The sequence below is a fragment of the Acanthaster planci genome, linkage group LG12, assembly GCF_054643075.1.
Source record: "Acanthaster planci isolate LZ-2023a linkage group LG12, COTS_SCS, whole genome shotgun sequence".
In the NCBI taxonomy this organism is placed as follows: Eukaryota; Metazoa; Echinodermata; class Asteroidea; order Valvatida; family Acanthasteridae; genus Acanthaster; species Acanthaster planci.
Window position 1 is genome coordinate 16,729,795 of NC_141788.1, and position 26,887 is coordinate 16,756,681.

Here is a 26,887-nt window from a genome sequence, read left to right on the forward strand (position 1 = left end):
AGATTATGAATAAAAAAGTGATCCGTGTATTCAACCCAGAAAAATGCCTTGAGAGTTTTGCGCTCACGAAATAAAAAAAAATAAAAAAATGAATAGGTGAGGGAAAAATGTAAAAGTTATGTGGTGTTGACCAAGCATTCAGGCGCACGGACTCCTGAAATTCGCAAGGAATCGCAGTTACCGGCTTCCATATAGGACTCTTCTGGGATCTCGGGGTTCCCGGCCCACCACACTTCCTCCCTGCCCATCCATTTAACTCTAAAAAGAGTTTGAGCGACCATGCAAGGGAGGAAACGAGACAAGCCCCTAAGCCCTGGCCGCCGAGTCGGCCATACGTCTCGAACCTGTACTAAGGCGCTCACCTGGACTTCGCGGACAGTCCCAGCAGAAGAGCTTATCCCGTGGGCTAAGGTAGTGTTGGTATTTGGCGGGGGTGAATTCGAGTCTCTTATAGCTACCGACTGACAGCAAGCTTTGGGAAAATAAAAGTCACCGGTAGGATTCGAACCCACCGTCTGACGGTCTGATAGCCACGAGCTTAACCATTTGGCAATTTCAGAGAATTGCTTCGAGTCGCTCATATTTACGTAGATAACAAAACCATTAAGAGAAAAACCTCGCAACCAGAAGGTTAAACTTGTACATATAAACTAACTACTCCGAGTCGCTCTCAGATCCCAATAACGATTGCAATGCTGTTTTATCCGAAATGACATTGAGATTGTTAATCTTTAAAACGACCTTTTCGTTTCTATATACCTAACGCTGGCTCCGCAAGGTAACGATCCATGTGTGCCGTAGTACACGTCTTTGAGGTAAATCACAGGAACCACGTCACAAAGTTACCGATATACTTACCGAGTTTATCTTGTGTTATTTGATTTCCATGATGGTCAAACAGCGTAGTTGCGTTATGTAACTTGGCACACATGCGGTTCTTGTTGGTGTAACCAGGTTTAACTACGTATGCAACTTTGCCCGATTCGTCTAAGTCGTCTAAATTAGAACAGGCTCTTTAAACGTTAATCGTATTTGGTGGGATCCCCGTTTGTGTACCGATGTATTTGTAAACCATAAAGTTGATGTGATTGAGTATGCCCATCGTAGGTTTTGAAGTTGTAATCAGATTTTTTGGCCAACGATGTTTTCGGAAGTTTTTCTTTGACACCATGATTGACGCCGTAGCAGAGTGTTTTTGGAAGCATGACCAACAGACGTTTTTCTTGACCGTTGTGATTATTCCAAATGGGTGAATAGCGTTGCTTATGTTTGTCACTCTTTTTAACCACGGGGTCTGTCGGGTCAAAGGGCCCGTATACAACGTTTGTGTCTATGTTGCGAGCATTAAGACGTTTGTAGTCTTCGGTTACGATGTAAATTTGGTTTGACATGGTTCTGTTTTTATAATACAGGTGATTATAATTTCTCGGGCTTAATCTGCCACGTCAATTAAATGTGCGTAATAGTCATAATCTTCGCGAAGGTTTTCGGGTAACGGTAGTGTTTGTGGAGTCTCGGTTATTTCTACTTCTTCGTCGTGTTTGATTGTTAAACCAAGTTTTTCTGCTTCTTCATCCAAGTCCGATAACCTTCAGAGTTAAGCCTTGGACTTAAGGCTTGTGGGTCACTAAAGTCTTGGCCTTGAGAATCAAAACCTTTGCTCAAACACTGGCTTGTACTCAGACTGGCATATGTGAAATGGCATGAACGATGACGAGATCGTCTGATTTATAAAATTGGAACATTCAGTGACAACCTTGCATCAAGTTACATTTCGACAATCTGAACTTGCAACTTCTTATTTAAAGGATAGCTATCAATTTCTTTTAATCTAAACCTTCAAAGAGTACCTTTCTATCTCAGTTTACCTTATTTTCAACTTTGTTTTACTATTTTTAAAGAGTGTTTTATTGCCGTCTTGTGTTCATGCTACCGTACGTCCATATTCATGGGCACAACAGTGATGCTACCCCGGGGGAAAGCCGCAATGCTAGATAGTATTGATAGGAAGAAGTGCACTTATGTGTTCACATTAACCTTTCTCACAACTGAAAAATACAACTTATTATAAGGTCCACATGTTAAAAATAAATTATAACATGACAAGAAAAGTGCTCACTTTTCAACTACATCTTTTTAGAGAAGAAATTTACTGTAAACAAACACCATTCATAGGGCAGGGCAATGTGTCTGAAGAACTACACCACAGATCACATTTACCACATAACATAATATGTTATTTAGCAGAACTAGTGCGGTCCTGATTCAACCTTTGGTTGTCCTGTTGTGCAAGTAAAGAAAACGCCTTGTCCCCCCCCAAAAAAAAATTACTAAAAGGACCGAGAAGCTGTCAGGGGAGAACATTAATGTTAACGACCATCATTTCTGTGTATGTGTATTTTGCTACGTGATGTACCATTGTAGCGTTTTAGTCATGCGGTATTTACACAGAAACATTCTATACAGTAAGGTTAATGGTTTGGATATCTCCTTAATATGAACAGCGAAAAGTAACTTCTTTAAAATGTCCAAAATGATGGTTAGGCCTAAGGTCGCGATGTTCAAATCATTAGTCGGAGGGTTCGAATCCCAGCAGTAGCTTTTTATTTTCCCAACGCTTGCTGTCAGTCAGTAGCTATAAAAGAGACGCTAAGTTCACCCCGTCAAATACCAGCAGTACCTTTATAGCCGACCGGGTAAGCTCTTCTGTTGGGACTTTCCGCGAAGTCTGAGTCCATGTGAGCGCCTCAGTACAGGTTCGAGACGTATGGCCGACTCGGCGGCCAGGGGTTCGAGACGTATGGCCGACTCGGCGGCCAGGGGTTCGAGACGTATGGCCGACTCGGCGGCCAGGGCTTAGGGGCTTGTCTCACTCCTCCCTTGCATTGTCGCTCGAACCCTTTTTAGGCTTAAATGGATGGGCAGGGAGGAAGTGTGGTGGGCCGGGATCCCCGAGACCCAGAAGAGTCCTATAATTATGGAAGCCGGTAACTGCGAAAATTGCCAATTTCAGGAGTCCGTGTGCCAGAATGCTTGGTTAACACCGCATAACTTTGCATTTTTCCCGCATCACATTTTTTTTCATTACTCTGAGCGCAGCACCCACGTGGTAATTTTCTAGATTTGAATATACACTGAGCTAAAGGATTTATGCTGATTTATAATCTTAATTTCCTATATTTTGGACAAAAAAGAGATCCCAACCGTGTTTAGGTTTCATTCTTCTAAGTTATCTCAATATTAAAGCAGTAGCGTAGTGATTATCTAGTGATTGTTTATGGTTCAGAAGTATTAAACAGATCCAGGAGTGGCCCAATCGGGAGGAATAAAGTATTCACGTACATATAACCGACAGCTTTGATAGTACTGGCACTCAGCCAAGTTCAGAAACCGCTTACAAGTATCTATTCTCATGCATGTGTAATGTTGTTAATGAGGAATCTTTTATTTTATTCTAAAAAACGTATAATATAATTATGGATCCAGATAGATCCAGGGGTCCAACCACAGACATAGGTCCAACTGAATAAATGGGTACAACCTTTCCAGCGGGGAGCGAATAGCGCCCTCATTAGCGTATTTTTGTGTGCACGTGTGCTCGTGTGCTCGTCGTCTGGTGTTCATATACATGTACATATGTACACTGTACATGTACATATACATGTGAAATTTTTACGTGTAGGTTAAGCCCGCCTGATCGCGTGATGGTGAAGCTTTGAAACTGTTGTGACTGTTTTGCGTCAAAAATGCCGACTGGGAGCCAGATATTCGTTGGTTTTCGTGCACTGGGGTTTCATTGCAATCATGTACCACTTGCAATCCGTTATCATCAGAGACATAAAGATCATTACGTGGTAACAGCGGTTGGGAAATCCTTCCACACTTACAACGTGAGTTAACAATGACATGGTTGACCTTGCCTCATCATTATGATGATTAGCCTAATGATTGCATTTCCGACATCCGTGATTAGTCGGTGCCTGTGTAATGTTACATGCGTTTGTTTACAAATGTGCACCCCAGCTTTTTAAATTTTTAGAAAGATTTTGTTTCAAGAAATAATAATTACATCTGGCAATAGCCTACATCATCCATGCAGTTCGGCCTACTAGTACTACTCAGGTCAGAATCTGCCTGCTCACGTACGTGCTCACGCCAAACCACTGTATTTTCCTTTGTACACATAGGTCCAAGGCCTCAAATGCCAGTCATGCTATTAAGCATCAACAAGTGTCAATACATACAAGCAGCATCGACAAAGCATCAACAGCTTGATAAATAAATACACATGTATGATGATGTACCGCATACCGAGTACTTTCTTTCCTACAGTGTATGTCATGTGTACTCGCCTATTAGGTACCCCCAGAACTGTGAGGTCCGACATCCGCTCTGCTCTCATGAACGAGCGGACGTCGGACCCCACAGTTCGGGGGTTACCTATGAAGTACTTTTTGTAAAAAAAAAGAAACACTTTAAGGGGGGATGTGTAGGCTGGTAGGCCTAGCAACACCAAACACAGACTCTTGCAAGTCCAGTGTGTCATGATGAGTGCTGTGCAACTGTCAAGCTCTTACATGCTGTGCCTATTACTTATTAGTCTTTTAGAGGCATGGCAAACACAATAAGACAGATTAGAGTTTTGGGTGCAAGAGGAATTGTTTGATAGAAATTGGATAAACAAACCCACGTGGCGTAGCCAGCGGTATGGTAAAGCATAGACCTGCCGTACAAATAATTGAGGTTTAATTTATTTTCAACTTTCTGCAGATAACATGACTTTTTTTACAAGAAATATTTAGGGGATTCTTTTAGTCATCCTTCATACACATCGCAAAACTGCCCAGGCACACCGTAGAGCGTCTTGTACTTTCAAATAAAATCCAAACCAGAACACAGGGTTTCCCCAGGAGTACTGATATGTGTGAGGTGATCCAACAAATTTTAGTGCCTGAAACAAAAGTGTATGTTTTCAACAAGGCCTAAAATAAATTCTATGTAGTCCACTGGCACAAAATTCACTCAAACTTTTCACTCTAAAATAGATCGATCTTGTGTTCTGTGTTGGATCCATACCATTCTGAATAATGTATATCTGATCTGTTGCAAAATGTCAAAGTTCTTTGGCTTTTTCCCTCCATGTTTGATATTTGAAGTGTGAGGTGATAATATGCAAGAGAAAAGCCTTAGGTGGTCACTCAAATGAGTGAGGTGAATGGGCACTAACGCCCAGTCAAAAAAACTACCAGGTGTGAACATGTGCATTGCTCTGGGGCGGAATGGTTTGTTATCCAAAAAAGGGTCGTCAAGGCCAGTTGGCGCATGCGCAAGCGAAATACCGAATTGACTTATAGGAGGGCACTATTTGGCTTGGGTAAAGTCTTTTGTGTTTGCTCTAAATGAACCACTTCAGTAGCTCCCTCCTATTGTTTCTGCCATGCTTCTAAAAGGCTAATTGTAAGCTCATTCTCCCAGTATTCAAATGAAATTCTGGACCAATCAGTAATTGACTTTCTGAATGAGACCTCCATACATGTAAATCAAATCAATCGATTCAACAAAAGTCTCCCAAATCAAAGTGCTACGTAGTCTTTGTTCGTGTTCAAAACCTTACCCTCTCTCCCTAAAATATGAATTTATTAAAATAATATCCAACAAATGTTATATATTATCTTCTTTTGCATGTTCATACACGTACATCCAGGTGAGTCCAAAAATGACACGTACATGTACATGCTGGAATGAACAACCCCCTAATTCCGTTCTGAGTGATTCTCATTTGGAGCTTTTCAGAGCATTCATCCAGATCCAGATGTGTTTTTTTGTTGTAGCCGGAACCCACAAAACAATAGGCCTATGCACAGTGACAGTCAAATTTTCTCAAGTTACCAAAACATTTACATGTATGAGTGATTGTTACTCTTCATGGATTTTCTTCTCTGTCTTTTTGTCTTTCCCACACCTCTCTCCAGTGTTCAAAGCTAGGAATTGTTAGCGTCAGTAAGTATTCTCTGGTCGTTGTTACTATGTGTAATTGATGTAAATTGTGAAGAACGTGAAGAATAGCCTTCTGATCTGCCAGAAAGTTTCTGTGCAAACGAAATCTTTAGAAGTTGATAAATGTGTTATAAAGAATTCCTTTTTGAAGTCTTTATTTTTTTCTGGTGGTGGCTAGATTACTAAGGTTATATGTCACTATCGCTGGGGTTCATGGTATTTGCCCTATCTCACTTTTCAGTTGCTGAAACATGGAATATCACCTATTTAGGGATATCGCAAGCCTCAGGGCAGCTCTCGCACTGATTCCTAATTTTAGGATTCTTACCTTTTTTATTTGCTCAATTTATCCTCTTAAATAAGGCAATGCTTATCCCGGCGTCATCAGGTGTGTAGCAGCTGATGCCTTTCTTGTGTTTACCGCTTGTCAGAATATAGTGAGGGCTTTCACCCATGGAAGACAGGTAATTACATTGTCCTTGTAATGCATTGTACCTTAGTAGAAAAGAAAGCAAGGCTAGAGAAGTAGAGTAAATGTCTGCCGCCTCCTCTTCTGACAAGATTTTTTTTTTTTACAGTGCTGGTGAAATAAAATTTATACAGACTTATGAAATATCGTAAACTGCGTTGTGATATCGCAAAGCTGCACAAAAGCTGAGGTTGTAGGCAGCTTGAGCCAATTTCATAGAGCTGCTTAAGCATAAAAATGGTTTAAGCTGGAAAAATCTTTGCTTAATAAACTTTATCTGATTGTTATGCTAACATGGAGTTTTGGCCGGTTACCTGATTTATCAGGTAAGGTTTTGTGCTTAAGTAGCTCTATGAAATTGGCCCCAGGCCTTCACACAAGAATAATTTTGGCACTTTCTCTTATTGTTTTTACCCCCAATGGCATCTTTTCTGAATATGGTACTCTCAGATGGACTCCAAATTTCTAATCAAAACAAGTCCACCTTTACCACTCAGGTTCTGTACACTTATTCTGGGCATGGCAAGGATGTCCATCTTCTCTTGCCATTTGGAGATCATCTCGTCTCGGTGGATGAAGACAGCCTACTGAAAATATGGGACATCAAGTCAACAGGTGGGAATAAGAAGGGGGAAAAATCACCTTGCACCCAATCGACGACCTTTTGATCTCTCAGGAATCGTGCCCGTATGCATTGATACATGTAATATCCGCTCGTCGAAGAAAGACACAAGCAGATGAATGTAGAGTTGAAAGTTGAGTGGCTGTGGTTAAAACTGCGTTATGAGAAGAATTTCTATGTTGATTTCCACTTGGCCAGTAGACAGCATTTGGGCCAATCCAGTCTGCCCAGTTACTCCACAGTTAGGCTAATTGAACCTCACTCTGGGGTCCCATTTTACAGAGCTGCTGAGTATAAAAACATGGTTTGAGGGTGGACAGTCAATGTTCGTTCCCCTCGGTAAAAATATAATAGTCCCGAGGAACAGTTTACCTTGCTGGCACATTTGAGTTACGCGCAGATCCTGGGATACATACTTGACTAGTGAGAATTCGGCTCTGGAATCATGAATTGTTAAATATGTGTGATGTGTGGTAACTTGGAATGTTTGCTTCAGCAGCAAATATATGGGCAAAAAGCCGGCCAGAAACCAATCATACGAAATATTTACAGTGCGTGGCATGGGCAGGTATTTCTTCTGCTAAGCAAATTTCTGTGCTTAGCGGGCCTACAGAGTAGCCTCGGGGTCCTACTGCAACCGGATTGACTGCAGTCATCTGCATTGCATGTATCTTCATTGACCTGTACACAGAGAATCATAAAACATTTTGTTAAACAGTTGGTGAACTGAGTTTACCTGTTTGCATTTAGTCCAGGGGTGTTAACCCCTCAGGTGGTCACACCATTATGCAGTGTATAATATGTCTCGTTATTTTCTTTCTCTTGTGACTTCTTTAGAGATTTATCTGGAGATTCAGTTTGATAATCACGTCTTTGAAGTGACAGCGCTCATGCACCCCACCACCTACCTCAATAAGATCCTTGTGGGGAGCAGACAGGGCACCATGCAGATCTGGAACATTAAATCCAAGTAAGGAACACGAGAGGGTTCGTCTTCTTGGAGTCTGAATCTTATGCTCTATAATCTGAATTAGGAATTGCTGGCTTCCATTTGAAGGCTAAGAGTGTAACATTGATGAAATCGACTCTCACGACGCATTGCAATGGTCACAAATGTCCTACTGGTTTCCTTCCACAGCAAGCTTGTGTACAGTTTTTCTGGCTGGGGTTCCTCTGTCACAGTCCTGGAGCAGGTAAGTCAAAGAGTCAGCCCTTGATCTGAACCTTGCCAAGTTCTCCAAACTCCTCCTCGCATAAGTGGAAGATTTTAAGAGATTGAGGCTTTTGTGTGTGGCAAACATGTGGCTGATTCTGAAGGATGCATTGTGCCAAGGTCATGGGAAAACCAAATGTCGTTTATGCTAGACCAGGCAATAAATTCAGGTCTACGTAGATCACACACGTACATGTATGTGAAATCATCGCCCTGCCTCGAAATGACAGGAGTCGTCAGAGGATTGTGAAGGACTGAGGCAGTGGCCTCACCTCCAAGGAGCATAATCAAGAAGTTACGAGGGATTCTGGAGGATTCAGGTTGTGTCAATTTTTTCATGGAGGAAGTGAGAGGACTTTGCAGGATTTAAGTTGCATCGTTGCAAAAGAAATGCCAAAATGCCAAGGAAGTTAAGGTCAGTCGAGGTTTCAATGCCTGGGCTTAGACATAAATTGATAGCATTGGCCTGGGCTGGGTTCAACTTGTGGGAGGCCGTGAATGGGAGAAGTACATGTGTATAGGTCCCGTGCATGCCATATGTGAGCACTAAGGCTTCCGTTCACAAACGGACATTTGCCATTATCTTTAAGCAGATTGATTTTACAGCAACTGACAATTAAAGTTCATATTACGTGGAGCATGAGAAAGGTGCAGTACATCTGGGTCCAATGTTCAATGAGGCCTGGAGCGATAGGGGACCCAGGCGCAAAAACATCTGTGGGAGGCCAGCTAAAACATTGCATGCCTCAGGCCACAGAATTGCTCTTTCAGTTCAGCTTGAAGTTTTAAAACCCACTCCATTAGTGGTGCAAATCAAAAAGATAAGAAGCCCACATAACGCACCTCAAACCGGCGCAGTTTTGATGAGTCGTGTTCAGCTCACTGTGCCATTTTATACTGTCCCAAATTTGTCAAAATCCATCAGGAGGTTCAGGATTTTTTTGTGTGTTTTCTGAGAGATCAGGCGGAATTACTTGGCAGCTGCCTGAAATTCCTTAGGATTCTATGGTCATGGTAATGGTCATGGCCTCAGCTAGTTCCCAGAGTTGTCTATAATTTCTAGTCGCAGCCAAGTGATTTGGTCGCAGCCTTATCCACATATCTTCTGAGTTGCAGTTGACACCTCAATCTGCCCCGAGCTGAAGTGCAGCCCCAATTTGCGAAAGAAAGACAGTTGATTACAAGTGGGTTCTTGCACGCGTTCTGCGTGTACGCAAATACCATACATGCCGCAATAAATTAGTAACGCGTACTCAGCGTGCTCCATGCCAAACACACATATATTTGGCGCGCCTATGCGGCGAATACCGAAAAAACATGCCCTCTTTTGTTCTGCTCGGAGCAGATGAAAGTGAATTATGCATCCTCGGCAGTGATGTGATATTTGACCATTAGTATGAATGGTTGCTTCTTTTTGATGGGTATCTTATCTTAGGCTCCGGCGGTGGATGTGGTGGCCGTAGGCCTGGAGGACGGCAGAATCATTGTCCATAACTTGAAGTATGACGAGACCATCGTCACGTTCACCCAAGAGTGGGGCCCAGTAACAGCGATCTCGTTCAGGACGGGTAAGGACTCGTGTCACCAAGGCCTACAGTGTACTTTCTTTTTGAAGAAAGAGCATGACTTGAATAAACTTATGATTTTGATAGGTAAAGACCACTGGGGACCAGTCTTACTTCCCAGGAACTCAGAAACATAACATGAGTTAGCACACTGCATTTGGATCTTTTGTGGAATGAGGCAGGTTTGTTGCACAAATGCTGAAGGCTGTTCCTGTAATAGATCATCCTCAACCCTACATAACTGTCACCGTATTTTGCCAAGAAACCTTCTGATCCCATCAAATTCTCAACACTCTGCAAACAGTAAATTTTGCTTACTACAAGGATTCCCATTTGTTAAGCCGACTTTCTTTGAATCTTACTTAACAGTGCCCTCCAATTGTTACGTGTTTACAGGACTGAGTACATGTATTTGTAATTTTAAAATGCACCAACATGGTCTTCACATGGGCACTGGGAACATTCCATTCATTTTGTACCTTGCAAGTAGGAAATGTATGTGGAAGGAGACTGTTCATGCACCCACTGTATACTTAAATAATCAAGTTCGAAAGATTGTTAGTGGGTCAGAAAAGGCTAGTGTATTCAGTGTAGCAAAATAGAGGTGCGGCGTGATCTCAAGGATGAGAGATTTCGTTTATGGATGATCATGAATGATGTAGTGGCTTTCAATTCCCAATTCTCAACCTGGCCGGTCACTTCGACATCTTGAAAGGATATTCCTCACGTGGACCTGTGAATAAATGATGTCCACACAGCTCATGCTGCCACTTGAGACAATATGTGGGACTCACAACACGTGGTCCCCTCTCTCTGAAAAGGAAAATAGTTTCTTGAAGAGGACCCATGAAGGAATGCATCAATAGAACTAGCTCAGAGCGTTCACAGTGTGAGGAACTTGAGCATTTTCACTGAGATTTGTCCATGCTGGGTTTATGATATCAGCAAGTGTGGACAGACCAGCTTTAACCACTAGCACATGCAGATTTATCTCTCTGCCTCTCAGATGGTCACCCAATCATGGCAACTGGCAGCGCTGTGGGGCACATCGCCCTCTGGAACCTGGAAGAGAAGTGCCTTCAAGCACAGATGAGAGATGCGCACAAGTCAGGTGTTGCTGGCATGAAGTTTCTCTCGTCCGAACCGGTCATGGTCACCAACTCGTCTGACAATGCCCTCAAGGTGGGCAGGAAATCTCTTTGAACCCTCTTAAGCTGTCTGTCTGATATCTCTGGGTATATAGTAATAAAACTGAAGGTATTCAATATCTGTTGAACCCCTTTGTCGTAACAGTGAATGAAAACATGTAGTTTACTCAAGGTGTTTTCCATTTTCACATTGTGTAATGCCTTTGAGCTGAGTGAAAATTTGTACATAAATGTGTGAACATTTTCTGGCACTGTTCTCTTTAACCCCTTCATGCGGGGTTATTTTGACCGTGACTGCTGGGCTGTGGTATGCCCTAAATGGAGGGCTTTGTCCAGCAGCAGGCCCCATTGAACCAGTTGAACCAACAGCTGCATGGTGAATAGACTGTATGTGTGGTATGCACTAATCCTCATACAATGGTGCTGTAGTAGCAGTCCTCCATAGCGAAGGGGTTAAAATGCTATGGCTCCTTGTAGAGTGTGTCCCACCATGGTTCATTAACAAGTCTCTGCCAGTCATGTTACTAGCATCCACACTTGGCCCAACTGACAGAGTGAAAACCTGCTGGAAGAACATTGTTAAAAAAAATTTCCAACTGAATGTGCATGCCAGCACTGTAATTCTTAAATAATGATGGATTCAATAATTAAAAGCAAAGGACAGATTTCTGAATTTGTCGGTTTTGTGCGGTTCTTATCTCTATCCAGATGTGGATTTTTGATCAGTCGGATGGCAGTGGGCGTTTGCTCCGTTTCCGAGCAGGCCACAGTGCACCCCCTGCTAAGATAAGGTTCTACGGTCAACGAGGAAAGGACATTCTCAGTGCTGGTAAGATTTGGCACTGAGTTGAACATGCTGATATGCAGTCAGTTCACATTATAACAAGGTTGACAGGACTAGCTAAATTACCATATTTTAACAAGAACCTTGATAAAAAGTTTGAAAAATTTCGAAGAGACCGGGAACTTGTCACATTTTGTTGTGAGAGCCCTCTATATGTGGAGAGTTTGGGACATGAAAAGTTCACTTCATCCATTCACTTTACAATTCTCTGAAAGCACATTACCCACCGACTTAGCTATACATGCATGGGTTAACCAACTCCAAATTGTACCAGATTCATTGCATTACCTGTTGTTGAGAACTGTGAGATAGTCATCTCATTTCTTCCATCATTTGAAGAATTTCACCGCTCATGATATCCGCATGTGTTGTCAATATTTTTGCAATATGTATTCAATGCTTGTAGCAGCTGTTTTCAATGTCAGGGTTTTGCAGTCACGATCAACTTTCACTGTCCCAGTTTGCACTTAAAAACCATTTGCCATCACGATTTCCCCCCCTTGGTATTCCAAGTTTGCTCCTAAAATGAACTTCTCCAGCCTGGTTTATTCTGTCACTTTGCCCATTCCCCCATTGGTAATGCCCATTGAAAGGCACGTCTGTATATCCAAGATAGGAAGGTCCTACATTGCACATAGTACACTTGTGCTGCAGGTCAAGACAGTACCCTAAAATCCTTCTCCACAATGCACGAGAAGCACAACAAGGACCTGGGCCAGGCCAACCTGAAGAAGAAGCTGGGCAGCAGGAAGGGCGTGCTCAAGCAAAGATTCAAGATGGCACCAATCACCCAGTTTGCGGCAGGTTGGTTAGTCTCCTCTCCCGTCTCTCAGTCAACTTCTCTCCAGCCCGTTGGTCTCCTCTCGAGACCATCGTAGTCATTGTCCATTCCTTTAACCACTTCATGCCGGAGTATTTTTCAATGTTGATGGTGCTGGGCTGGCATGACTATCATTTTTTCCGTTTTCAAAATCCTTCAAAAATTCATCATTTCCTTCAATGGTCTTTTATAGCCTCACGAAGTGACCTTCATTGACGCCCGAGTATTTCAGCCAGGCCTGCATCCTTGTAAACAGAGCCCAGATTGTGCGGTGTTATATAACTTTCTTTTGTTCACGAACCTCAGTGCACTGCTGACCTCTTTTCAATAGGGGTCAGATTAGTGTGCAGCGGTGCTGTGTGGCTCATCGCTGCGGTGGAGGAGCCCTTTTGTCCCCGGTGGTAATCCGCTTGCTCTCAATGCCCCCAACCCTGGTATACGGTTTCAAAACAAGGCTGGATTATCACCACTTTTGAGAGTGAAAAATGTTGGTAATGCCCAGCAGCCTGGTCTTTTGTTTGGAGTACAGTCTTTTGTTACAGGGCCCTGTTTCCTTTGTCCGAGTTTGGAGACCCCGGCCTTGCATGTGAACCATACGTCTCCGATTACAGAGTCCCCGGCAGGAAGTGGTTAAACTGACTTTTTGTCGAACTTTAATGTGCTGTTGAGCAAGGTTTAAATGAGCTGATCTGATATTGTGTCTTTTCTGTGATATCGCATCATGCATCAAGGATAATTTGTTATTTTGGTCAACAGAAAAAAGTCGAGAGAGTGACTGGGATAGCATTGCTGCCTGTCACCAAGGCACTGCCATGGTAACCACGTGGAACTACCAGCAAAGCACTATGGGTAAACACAAGCTGACTTGCACGCACGCTGCCCAGGCCACAGACGCGGAGGCCACAGTGAGAATTTCTCTTTTCTTTCTACCGTTTCAGGAGTTGATTCACAGGCATAAAGGAAATTCCATTCTATTTTATTTTAACCTCCCAAGTTACGCCCCAGGGTGGGACTCTATGTGGCAAAATGGTGCATCTCACTGCAAGGAAATTAACCACTTCACGGCGGGATTATTTTGACCGCGACTGCTGGGCTGAGGTATGCCTCGAATGGAGGGCTTTGTCCAGCAGCAGGCCCCATTGAACCAGCACCTGCATGGTGAATAGACTGTATGTGTGGTATGCACTAATCCTCACGCAACGGTGCGATAGCAGCAGTCCTCCGTAGCGAAGGGGTTAAAGAAACACTGGTCAAACCTTCAGCTTTATTGTGACCCCCTTTCTCCAAATGACCCCAAAATTGACCTACATTATTTTACCAAAATAGAGCCCTTGGATGTAATTATGTGTACACATGGGCGCCGCCTAGACCCTAGTCACACTGCTGTACCCCAGGGTCATGCTTCATGTTTAGACTGAGCAATTGAAGTGCAAGTTGTTTTTCACGGTTTGTAACACCCATGCTGTGTCCTGACAAATAAGGAATCTGTTACCATTTTGTCTCTTTGGTAAGCAGGCTCGTGCACTCCATGGACCTTTCAGAATTACTCAACCAGCTGCAACTGCGACTAACTCGTGCTTGCGTGGAGGGCGTTAGCAAGTGGTCGCTGTCATTTGGCTTTAGGCCAGCGTGTTACAGCTGTTGCCTAGTGATTCGGATGCCAGTGAAGGGATTATAAAAGCCCGAGCATATGGCCCATTGGCAACGCTTGTGGATACATTTTTCTCCTCAAGTAGGGGTATTGGATGGTGTTGGATTTTGTTTGAGTGGGATCAGACAGGAGTCCTCGTGGGGAGTGACAGAGTGGCTTGTGGTGCCTTGTGCTGCTCCATGCTTGATGTCGTCAGGTTTGGTACCACTCTTGTGCAAGTCAGCCCAATGGAATACCGAAGTGAATACGTCACATGCATGATTATGTGTGAAAGGCATAAGTTCGAGAACCAGCGCATGAACCAACACACTCTATTCATTTGCAATAGAGGGATTTCACATTAGCTCCGTCTGCGCATATTCGCAGGCTCTCTGTGTTGATCTTTGTCACGTGTGCACTTGAAGTCCACACGGTACATGTAGTATCCAGTTCGTAATTGTGACGTCATTTCAGTTTAAACCATGCCCACTGCACATGCAGATACACGACCATCGCAGGTACGTTTGTTCGTGGTAAATTGCCGTTATTTTTTCTTTTGATTTTACATGTCAAGTCATCCTGAAAGACTCTTCCACAAAAGTTTGCAGCCTGAAAAGTCTGAATTTAACATACCTTTGTGTATTTTGTTTCTTGACTCCTTACTTTCAATCGTCTGATCGTATTAAGAGTTGAAGCTGGCACATGCAGCCTTGTTTTCAAACGAGGAAGTGTGCAGATCGGTGCTAAGAGCGTCGTATTGGGATCCTTCTATACACTCTCTGGTTCACAGTGAAGTCACACTTAGGTACTCTATACCACATAGACCTGATCCATACCAAATGACTCAAACTTCAGCAGTGTTGACTTATTAAAGTTCAACTGGTTTGTCCGTTCATGTGCCGTAATTACAGTGACCTGCTTGTATTTGTTGATATTTGTTTGCTTCATATATACCATTTCTAGTCACCAGCCAAGAGACAATTTACAAGAGAAACTGACCCATTGAACAACCACTGTCCTTCAAGGATTCATTATCGTCTTGCCTTCCCTCTTTAGAAATTCTCCTTGTGGACAAAAACAGGAGTTAATCTGAAACACTGCATAATGTATAGTTTCTAGACACGTTCATTTGGAGGTGATCAATGCATCAAAATTGGAGGCTGAATCTCTCATTACTTTCTTCTGTAGATTGTTTTCGGCACGTTGTGAATCTTAATGCTGCTGCCTCTAATGAATCACAAAATAAGATTTCCGAACAATACAGAGGTGTACATGTTGTGGCTCCTTGAAACCTTCCCAGAAGTCATAGAATATATTAAGCTCTCACTCTCAAAAATTCAAAGATTTTTAATGACTGAAATATGTTTCTGCACTTTTGAATACTTGCAGGCATTTTTCCACATACACTGTTCATGACTTTGATAACAACTATGCTCAAGCATTCTTCGCAAAATTCTAAACTACAAATTTTGCCTAAATTTTCATTTCTAAATTTTAAGGTTTTTGTATAGTGAGAGTTTTTTTCATAATTGAATTGTACTCTGTTTTGTTTTTGAAGGCGATTGACATCACTTCATGTGGTAACTTTGTTGTGATTGGTTGGAGTACTGGTCATGTGGACACCTACAACATCCAATCAGGGATTCACAGGGGTTCCTTTGGCAACCCAAAAGGTAAATTATGATGAAATACATGTATTGTTCTAATCAATTTGTATTTCGCCTGCGTAAAGCATTGTAAGAGAAAGTTGTAACAAAAGATTTTGAATGCTGGTGAATTCAGGGGGGTTAGTGTAAATATATTTGAGCAATACAGTACACAATTCATGTCAGTTTACCACTAACGCTGTTCCACATTTATTCTACATTGCTTTAACAACAAACCCATACTCCAGTCTTCAATTTCGTTGAACAGAAAACTTGTCTAAGCTTGCGCCTTCAGTATAACGTACTTAAGGCCTTCTGAAACAAATTATAATCATAGTCATAATAGTGTTCTTTAAGTTTTGGGGTTCTGGATATGTTGAAAATGATTTGTACGACTGAGTCAAATGGTTGAGGGATTTATTCTGTATAAATAAGCTATGGTGCATATTAGTTTTGATTTTAAATGTGCTTAAAATGAATAATGTGAATTCATTAGTTGATTCTACTAAAGGGGAAAAAGTTTCAACTGCAGTTTTTGCCGTCCCTTTTTTTCCAGCTCACGAGGGCGCTATCCGGGGCCTTGCCGTGGACGCTCTCAATCAAGTGGTCATCACCGGCTCACTGGACTCCAAGCTGAAGTTCTGGAAGTTCAAGTTGCGGAAGCAGCTGGACAGTCTGGCGCTAGATGCACCTGTGAATCAGATCTTACTGCACCGAGACAGGTGCTAGATTTTGATTGGCTTTGTGTATTAGAGCAGTGTAAATCCTGAGGGGGGGAGCCTCTTAGGCTGTGCTTGTATTAAAGGGCCCATGCAGTATCATTTTGAATGCAGCTTTTAGAAATGTTCCTTTGCGTCCCATTTAACCTAATTTACAATTTTTTCTGTACCACTTTGAATGACTATTCATCCCTTTTGGATGCCAATTTACATATCTATGAGTACTGTTGGGATGTGGTCCAAGTCTGAAGACTGTTACAACTGTGTGAGTGCTTAAGTTTAGCAGAAGTTTTGCTAGGTTGGCTGTGATACTTTTCTGTTTATTCTGATGGTCCAGTTTTGTTTCACTTCTTGACAGTCGTGCAGTGTGCAGAGTTTTGTCACAAGTTCATGTATGTTCAGTTAGCAAAGATTTGGTAAACAATTTGAACATTGAACCCCTAAAATCGACCTGCAGTGGCCTGCAGAGCTGTGTATGGAGAGAGTTGTGATGTACACGTCACAATTGTTGGAAATAAACTGGCAAGCGTTTGCGCCAGTGCGCTTGGACAGTACTGTACTGTACACATAAGGAACAGCCGTTTCGTTTCCAAAATCTGAAGCTGGCACTTGATGACATCACAGCAATGGCACCTTCATTTACCTGGAAAAGCATGGCAAATTGAAGTGTTTAAAGCACTGTTTTCAACGATAGTAATTTAAAAGATATGTCATATAGTTTTTAACATTTCAGAGGAGTAGAACACTGCTCAAAACTCGTTCCCATGTAAAGTTCACAGCATGCGTCCTTAATAATGGACTGTGACTAGGAAGACATACACCCATGGAAAGTAGCCACACACCCATAGAAAGTAGCCACAGCCACTTGCCAGTGGTTTTCATTGGGTCAGGTGTCAGTGAGAGCAACAGCTGTATTTTTGGACGTAGCCCCACGTTACCTCAGAAAATGGTTGTTTGTTGGCTGGAGGAAATTCTGGTGTATTGAGATTTCACTTATGCATTTTCATTTCCGATCTCCTGTTGGCATTTGACCTCTTGTATTTTCTTGATTACTTGTTCTGCAGTTCCATGCTTGCGGTCAGCTTGGATGACTTTGTGGTTGTGGTCATAGATGCTGATCTCCGAAGAGTTGTACGAAGGTTCAAAGGTCATCTAAATAGAATAACAGATATGGTTAGTTGAGTTGTTGCAGTGAACATGAAGAGTTCCACACATACCTGTAACAAGTATTACCCTTTTAATTTCTTTTGGATTTTGTATTAGTTCAGAGATATTTTTGCAATTTATTCTAATTTGCAGTTGTAAATTTACTAAACAAGTGTTGAAATATTAATAATATGCTCCACAAAAAGAGAAGTAGCACCCTTTTTCATGTTAATTAACTCATGAATATTCATACTCATATTGCTGATTATAGGCTTTCAGTCAGGACGCGAGGTGGCTTGTGACGTCATCGATGGACTCAACCATTCGAACGTGGGACCTCCCATCGAGCAGGTAAGAGAAACTCTGGTCATCCCCCCCCCAAAAAGGAGTGGTTGGATAGGATTTCACCAACTGAGGGAGGTGTATCCTACTTCCACTCTCTGCATAAGCATTTTAGGCTGCTGTGGTGCCTATCCACCACCATAACCACATGTATGGGGGCTTTCTTGCCAAATCTTGGCATCTGTAGGTCTCCATTTTCAGCTTCATCTTGAGCCCTCCATCAGTTTGTAAATGTTCACTGTTGGAATCAAATGGAGAGCTTAGGCATCTTGTTTATCGACAATTCGACCAATTCTTTACTGCGAGAGTAGGATCTAACACCAGTCCCCAAGGGCGTATGTAAAATCATATTGGAATCAGAGGATTGAGGACTGTTAGGTTTAATAAACAAAACTGGAGACAAAGAAGGCGAACATGGAAAAAACTGAGGGTTGGGAAAACCTCAGTGTCAGTTGTAAGAATTTGCACTTGTAGTATTTGAGCTTTATCATTGTGTCATCTTTAAGGTGAAGGCTTAGCACAGCTTATGCATAGTCCAGCTCAGATGCTGTGTCAGCCAAGTTTCTTTGTTTGAAATAGTTCTATAAAGAAATTTGAAATAGTGGAATGTTATTACACTGTAAGTAGTGGGTAGACTACATGCTGAGCTGTATGACAAGTCAAAAATCACACCTCTCTTGATATTTAAATCAGATTACTGGATAGCTTTCTTGTGGAAGATGCAGCAACAAGCCTGACCCTGTCCCCTACCGGCGACTTTCTCGCTACTGCCCATGTCGATGATCTTGGTGTTTATTTGTGGTAAGGTTGTGGAGCATAATGCGACGTAGCTTTAACTGTCAGACAGCATAAAGTGACCTTAACTATGAAAAACCATTTCACTGTAACATGAACCAACTTTCCTAGCAAACGTTGATTTCTTATTTGTTCCCAACATCTGCAGCATGTATTCCGGTTCAAGGACAGTGTGAATAAGGAACTATTGCATCAACTTTCTCTCATCCATCTTTTTTCTCGGTTTCCATTTTCCGGTAACCCTCATCCAGAGTGGTCACTGACGGCTTTGTGTTGGTTAAATTGTACTGAGCAAAAAAGAAATCAAACTTTGTTCTGGAAATTTATACTACAGAGTGAACAGGAAGATTTAAAAATGTAGCAACAATAAGCATAACATTTTTCTCAACACCCTGTTGATACCGTCTTATCTAAACTATCTAGTTACTAGTGACCTAGAAAATAATGTACAAACTTTTTTCTAAGTTTTTTTCTTTATGTGTCCTTCAGGTCCAATAAAACCCTGTATACACATGTACCTATCCGGCCTTTGCCAGACACCTACGAACCCAGCACAGTGGCCCAGCCGGGTACCAGCTTGGAACCAGAAGGTGAGTTTATTTCGACCCACTCAGGTCTGTACCTGGGTTATCATTTGTCCTTGCCAAGCACCTTTGGAATTGAGTTGCTTCAATAACAGTGGCTGAGTAGGTGGGAATGCAGTGCTGGTGGTGTTCGGAACCTAAAGTTTGTCAGTGCAAAGTTCTGGGTGTGTAATGCGATTCCTGAAGGTCATTAACCAAAGAACAGTGGCCTGGAAAAATTCACCGGTTTTGTTTCACAGTAAGGCATGCAACAACCATGGTTTTGATCAAATAAGAATTTGTTCAGAGAAAAATTTCTGAACAGATTGGGTTGAGAAAGAGCAAATCCAAAATGAAAGAAAAATATCAGCAGAGTTGTCTTTGCTTCTGTGAAAATTGTTCATTCAAATTGGTGTGTCTGTCTTGCCAGCTCACGCCATATTTGTTGAATCTGTCCATATGTTCAGCCTTTTGATAAGCTGCAGTCTGGGAGTGATGGGTTTGTTTGATTCTTAGTTCTTTTTCTCTGAATGTGATTTCATTTTAGCTATTTTCTGAAGGAATCGGCAGTCTGCAAACCATGTCCTCACCTGTCTTTTCAGTGATTCGTGCAGAATACAATTTTTTAGTTCAGGTTTTAACCTGTCATATTTCAGATGCTCTGTAGTTGGGTCATTCCATGAGGTTGGGGTGCAATTTGTGACGGTGTCAATTGTTACATGGGTTCCTTAAAAATGAACAGCTATTTTCCTGCATGTGGATTCCAAATTGACGTTGTTATACATCTTGCAAGGCTGAATACAAAGGTGTGTGTTATTTTTACAAAGTAAATGACCTACTCTACAGGTCATGACAGACGGTAAAAGGACACCGTCACAAATTGGCCCCAACCTCATGGAATGACCCAGTTGCAGAATGTTACTTCAAGTTTTGAGGAAAAACAATATTTTTTATGCTGGACAGAAATACATGAGATTGATTCTGACGAGGATCGGTCAGTTGACCTGGGGCCTGGTGACCTGGTGTCCGAGTTCAAATCGCCTCAGCAGATCTCGGCCGAACTGGTCACGCTGTCCCTCCTGCCCAACTCCAGATGGAAGAGTCTGACCAATTTAGAACTCATCAAGGTAAAGACTCTTCGCTCTTGTCTTTGAAACATAGGCCGTGTCCGAAACGGGCTTCCAGAGCTACGGCTAGGTCTATTGTCTACGCGTCTCCACGCATTTGCAATGGAGCGAAGACCTAGACCTAGCTCTGGACAAGAGATTCGGATGCAGCCCTAGCCTTCTTCGCAAAGTTAAAGAGCCCAGCCAGGTTAAAAAGTGAGGCCACTGAACTTGTTTGTACCTAAAATTGCAAAAAAGAACTATACGGCAAACACACAATCCACAGCCTGAACAGTTAAGAAACAGCCAGTTGACACTATTAGTTCTCGATGCTGGCATGTTGAGACGTCTACTCCGATAAGCATCGGGGTATGGTTCCTATACACCTCATGTCTTGGTTTACATGAGAGTCAGGTTATGTAATGGAATTTGTGGACAAAATGTTTGGCAATGGCTTCTACCTGTGAAGGGTTACTACCCAACATTTGTGACGTTCCTTGGTAATTTGTGCAGCAACGGAACAAACCCAAGGAACCACCAAGAGTGCCCAAGTCCGCTCCTTTCTTCCTCCCAACGATAGCCGGCCTGACGCCCAAGTTTGCAGCACCAGGAGATGGTGACGACAAAGACAAGGTATGTTTTAAGAAAACCCTGGTGCATTTCATAAATGTACCACGGAACAATTTCAGAATTCCAAAATGTCCTTTTTTTCCAATCCACTTGCTTTGGGGCTCTTCAAGTAATCCAAAATCTCCACATTTTTCAAACGAATGTCATTGACACATTGGCCACAAACAGCAGTTTCCACAAGTCAAGTTCTAACGGTGGTAGTACTGGCGAACTTTGAAGTGTCCCTATTGGACACCTCATCAGAAATAGATCCTATCTGGGATTGTGATTGGTTGCCATGCTGATAATGTGGTCCGATTCTGCATTCTACATCCTTCCCATTTTTACGGGTGCATGAGAAATGAAATGGTTTTCTCGCATTCCCTTTGGTAGGACAAGGTGAAATCATTGAGTCTTCCAAGCTTTGGCCGCCAGTCACGTCTCTCCTCAGCTCTTGAGCAGAGCATTGAATCTGAACAATGTGAGTAACTATTTCTTTTTCCTATCCACAAATGATTAGCTTCAAATACATTGAAAGTCCTTTAAATAGTGCACTCTAGTAGAATGTTTCCTATAGACATGCTGTCCATTTTATGCTGTGTGTGTGTCACCAAACCAGCTACATCCTGATTGTTTTTTTTAAGGGGGAACGGAAGGTTTTCTTTCCAGAATTTTTCCTGATTAAAACATCCAGACACATACATTTCATAAATTTACGATGTGAAAGTGATTTTAAAATCCTTTCTAATTGAATTAGGAGTGCAGCCTTGCCTTAAGCCGAATGAGAAGGTAATCAAATTCGGAAATAGGCAGGAAAGATTGAACCCAAATCCGAACTGATTGATTTAAAAAAGGGAAACCCTTACATCCTTTGTCCACAGTCAGCCAGGTGCTCAACCTCCTCAAGTCCATGTCTCCATCAGAGATTGACATGGAGCTGCGCAGCCTTGCTCCTCTCGGAGGGGGGTCCATCGAGGCCTTGAAGCAGTTCCTCCACTTCCTCATTAAGGGACTTCAAGATAACGTTGACTTCGAACTCCTGCAAGCCTACACAACTCTCTTCTTGAAGGTGAGTCTGAAACTTGATTGTTTTCACGAGGTCCAGAGTAAAGAAGAACATATGCAGAGCATTGGTTTGTAGTTATGTGGTGCTCTGTGCATGAGATTTGATCTGGGAAAATTGCATATGTTTTACATCCATGTATAAACAACCAAATTCGTATAAAATATTTCGAGAATGACAATTGAGATATTAGTGAGAACAGTGGCAGTAAAATGTCAAATTGTCCCCCCCCCAAAAAAAAATCTTGGGGACTATGTTTTATTATCTGTAGTAAATAAATAATTATCTGTAATCTATCTCACATGTGAGTTTACAATGTCAATGTATTTTTAAACTTTGTTAATGTTGTGGTTATATTCCTGGTCGTATTAGAAATTGGTCAGTTGAAGACATTGCATTGACAGCATGATTAGCTTTCATGTACGCGGCTCTGCGCGCACGTGTAGCCGATAGAAAATAAATGAAAGTTGCTTATGAAAACGTTCAGTTAAGAGAGACTTGTAATTGATGAAATGAATGGGTTTTTTGTCTCTCTCAAAACCTTTTTAAACTTAAAATTAACAGTACATGTTCAAAGTTACGAATAACAGACTTGCAAAGGTAATCTTTCTGACTCTAAAATTTCAGAGGACATGTGAATGACTGTGGCATGCTCCTACGTAACGTAATTAGTCCTTAGGCCAGTTTAAAGGAATTTCATTTTAGTTTACCATGGCGAGAGCAAGCCAAGTTTGGATGTATCACTCTGTCATCCCAATGATAATAGACGTTATACAGGGCTAAATATGTTAGGGGCTCCTTTTGAGTTTCCTGGTGTGTGGCTTTCAGCTAAAGAGAGACCCTGACAACTCATGACTCATTTTCTTAGGTTGGGTCAAAGTCGATCAAGAATAAGACTTGTAACTGTAATCATATATACACATATTATTTATTCTGGACCTCCCTGACTCCTCCATGCTTTCCAAAGAGAGGAATGTCCCCCCCCCACACACCTTTCCCTAAGGTACCACCACCACTAGATGACCTCCTTTCATCTATCATCGATTTCAAAATTGTCATAGCAACTTTGCCGCCGTGCGTGAATAATGTAGGATTATACAAGCTATTACACTCTGGTAATGCCAGGCGTGAATTTGTTTGCTATGAATTTATGTTTATTTACTTGAGATCTTTGGATTATGATGTGATATCATTTAAATCATTAAGGCTTTGCTCGTAGAATTTAGTCTTTCAAACTTCTGAAATGCTGGGAGCAGCTTGACTGCTAGACTTAACAGAAATGTTACTGAATTTTTTCCCATGCAGAATTTTTGGACCATTTTGCACAGTTTGCATACAAACTGAATTTCTGTTGGGAATAGGTGCTCATGTTAGTAAATTTAGGTCAGATAAGGGATTAATAATTAATCACCAATACTCATAAAATGTTTGCCCATGTTTGCAAAACTCACTATGTCAGATCATCAGAAAAGGCCTGCCCATGTTTGCAAAACTCACTATGTCAGATCATCAGAAAAGGCCTGCCCATGTTTGCAAAACTCACTATGTCAGATCTTCAGCAAAGGCCTGCCCATGTTTGCAAAACTCACCATGTCAGATCTTCAGCAAAGGCCTGCCCATGTTTGCAAAACTCACTATGTCAGATCTTCAGCAAAGGCCTGCCCATGTTTGCAAAACTCACCATGTCAGATCTTCAGCAAAGGCCTGCCCATGTTTGCAAAACTCACTATGTCAGATCTTCAGCAAAGGCCTGCCCATGTTTGCAAAACTCACCATGTCAGATCATCAGCAAAGGCCTGCCCATGTTTGCAAAACTCACCACATGCGAGTACTCAGAAAAAGCCTGACATTGTTTGCAAAACTCAGCTCAGATCACTTGGAAAAGATCTGCTCGAAAATATACATTTATGTTCGTGTTTGCACACCCATGTCAGATAACTCAGATTATGTTTGCTCGTGTTTGTGAAACTCACAAAAATGTTTCAGATCACTGGGATAATTTCTGGCCATGTTTATAAAACTCAGTATGGCAAATTAGTTGTTCATAGAGTTTGGGTTCTGCACTATAAAATTTAGAAATTGATACACTTTGTTCAATGCTCATTTGGATTGTTTTACTGTATATGAATTGTGTCTGCATTTGTCTGTCCCAGTTTGATTGTTTTTAAATTTCAATAAATTAAAAACTATACTTTGTGTTCCATTTTTCGACATTCTGCGTAGCATTAAGCTTTTATGTTGAATTATTTTCGGTGCCCTTTCTATTTCTCCCTGTTCATGTCATTTTGACCACCCCAAGATGTCTACGCCGTGTGCGCAGCATAGAATTTCATTATCTTTTATTCTTGCCTGCTAAGCATTCCACCAGGAGCAATGAGTTAAATGAGGCGTAGCCAAGCCAAGTGGCTTATGATGCGTCGTCATGACGACACACGATGCCCAAATTAATGGGCTGCTTGTACGTTTGTCTTCTTGTCTGCCTTTCTCCCTGAATTGGTTTGCTGATGGGAATCTCTGATGTGTATCAAGTTCACTTGTCATGACATTTTGGTTGATTGGGTTAATTGGCTGCTACCCTGCTTGCTAGTTGGCTGGCTAGCTGCTGTTTTAGCTTGATAAGGATTCCATAAGGTTGCTTGCTTGCTTGCTTCAGTGTTTTTTATTAGATATATATTTTGGAAGGTTGACTTATGATTATGTTCGGAAATTTTATTGTTTGGTTCATTTCCTTTGGTTGGCAGTAAGGTGTTGTTTGTGCTGGAAGGGAATTGACAAAGTACTTGCTTTGCACCAAATGAAAGGATACTCGGTAGCCAAAGGCTACATCAGTCTCTTAATCTGGTTAATCTTCACATGTCAGTGCTTACACAATCAGACTGAGGAAATAATGAGCCAGTTCATAGTCCACAGCACCTGCCCAAGATGAAGGCCATTGGAGGTTATTTGGGAACAGCTGTACAATGTATGTTCATGGGAAGTTTGCCCTATCTCCATTGCTATATGCTGACTTCCACGTGCACTTTGTTTTCAAAGGACCTTGCCCTTTTGAAACGGCTGAACTGGCTCATTGCTGCCACGAATCTTGTTGTGATCCCATCAGATAATCTCAAGACTTGAGAAATAGGTTTGCGGGTACACCATGGACGCAAACTCATTTCTCATGTTTCATTTACCATGCAAAGCTTCAAATCTTACTAATCTCAAGCCTCGTTAATTGCTATAAGAACCTTCAGTGATGTTTGTTTTCCTCCGACACCATTCAATTGCAGCTCCACGGCAGCGAAATTGCCGACGACGAGGACTTGGCGGAAGAGGTGCGTCAACTGGCAGTGGTGCAGCAGTCGTCATGGCAACGCATCCAAGCGCAGTTCAACAAGTGCCTGTGCTTGATCACCTACATGAAGAACCCGGCTGTGTGAAGGTATTGTGCTGGCTGCGTGAAGCGTCGGATGGGATGAGACACAGGCAATGGATGGAGGGTGAAGAGATGACTCCTGATGCTTGACTTTTTAAGATTTCAAACAGAAAAACAAATACCACAGCAGGAGCAAGAAAGATAGTTTCCAGTTACAAAATGGGAGCCAATTTTAAATCACAACACATGCAGGAAGGTGTAGTTGGTTTTCATCAATTCAAGTTTGTGATTCAGTAAGTTCCCTCTACCATTTTTGAAACGACATGCTTGGGGCTTCTTTGGTGTCAGCTGTTTATTTTTTTCAGCAGATCCTCTGTTTTATCGTCAAGTGTAACTTATAATAACAAATTACCTACAAAAACAGCTTTCTCTAATATTTTGTTATGTCCAAACATCTTTCAAGAAGAGTCTCAAATGTGGTCCTCTCTCCTAAAATTACATTTGGATCCAGAGCAGAAGTTGCTCTCTTTAACTGCGCCTGCCATTGCCACAACCGGCCAATACGACTTGAAAACAGAGTTGCACATCAACTTTACTGAGTGCTGTTCTGATGTACAGTATCATGTATGAAACATTTCATAAACTGAATTCGCCATTACGTACAGAGGTGACACATTGGATGTCATGGAAACCACCTTAGTATCATTATTCATGGTATGTTTCATGTGGCTTATTACAACCACCAGCGAAGTAAAATGGCCTCCAACATTTTGTTCCGGATCAATTATTCATCAGCACAGACAATAAATATGTGAGAATGTCTTTACTTGGATTTTGTCACTTTGGATTTTTTGTTTTTTGTTTAATTATTAATAAAAGAAGATTGAAGCTCCTTCAATTTGTTCTTATCTAGGTTCTGATGAGCTTTGAAACTTTTCATGGTGAAAGTGGTAATTCGGGTACAGACCTTGCACCATGCAAGGATATCTCTTTTGAGAAAGATACTGTTCCCTATTTAAAAAAAATTATGATGACTAAGAAATTATTTGGAGACATATGAAATTGAATGTTGAAAGAAAATTTTCCGAAGATTAGGGCCTAGGCTTGATTATTACTAGAAATGTGACGGTGTAATCAAGGTTGAACGACGAGTGTTGTGCTCTGAGGATGTCCTCGGAGTTTTTAAAACTATGCACTTTATTCTGTCCCAGAAATGCGTATCCACGTCTGTAAAC

The 26,887-nt window shown here is 41.8% G+C and overlaps 1 protein-coding gene across 1 annotated transcript; it reads left to right on the top strand.

The window, feature by feature from the left end:
- The first annotated feature begins 3,642 nt into the window (after positions 1-3,642).
- On the top strand, positions 3,643-26,478 carry LOC110990591 (WD repeat-containing protein 36-like). The gene is made up of 22 exons (XM_022255666.2): positions 3,643-3,890; positions 5,973-6,000; positions 6,361-6,461; positions 6,964-7,081; positions 7,926-8,058; positions 8,227-8,281; positions 9,737-9,869; positions 10,873-11,048; positions 11,723-11,843; positions 12,513-12,662; positions 13,435-13,583; positions 15,867-15,981; positions 16,511-16,676; positions 17,738-17,846; positions 18,091-18,170; positions 18,855-18,962; positions 19,446-19,546; positions 20,483-20,646; positions 21,139-21,258; positions 21,628-21,715; positions 22,116-22,303; positions 25,567-26,478. Exons 1-22 carry the CDS (start codon positions 3,747-3,749, stop codon positions 25,714-25,716), a joined length of 2,697 nt encoding a protein of 898 aa, XP_022111358.2. The 5' UTR covers positions 3,643-3,746; the 3' UTR covers positions 25,717-26,478.
- The last annotated feature ends 409 nt before the right edge of the window (positions 26,479-26,887 follow it).

Bases quoted from the DNA above. Each gene is read 5' to 3' on its own strand.
- LOC110990591 (XM_022255666.2), top strand. From the start codon at position 3,747: ATGCCGACTGGGAGCCAGATATTCGTTGGTTTTCGTGCACTGGGGTTT. The intron at 11,049-11,722 runs GTGGGCAGGAAA...ATCTCTATCCAG, and splicing joins CGTCTGACAATGCCCTCAAG to ATGTGGATTTTTGATCAGTC. The intron at 22,304-25,566 runs GTGAGTCTGAAA...ATTCAATTGCAG, and splicing joins ACACAACTCTCTTCTTGAAG to CTCCACGGCAGCGAAATTGC.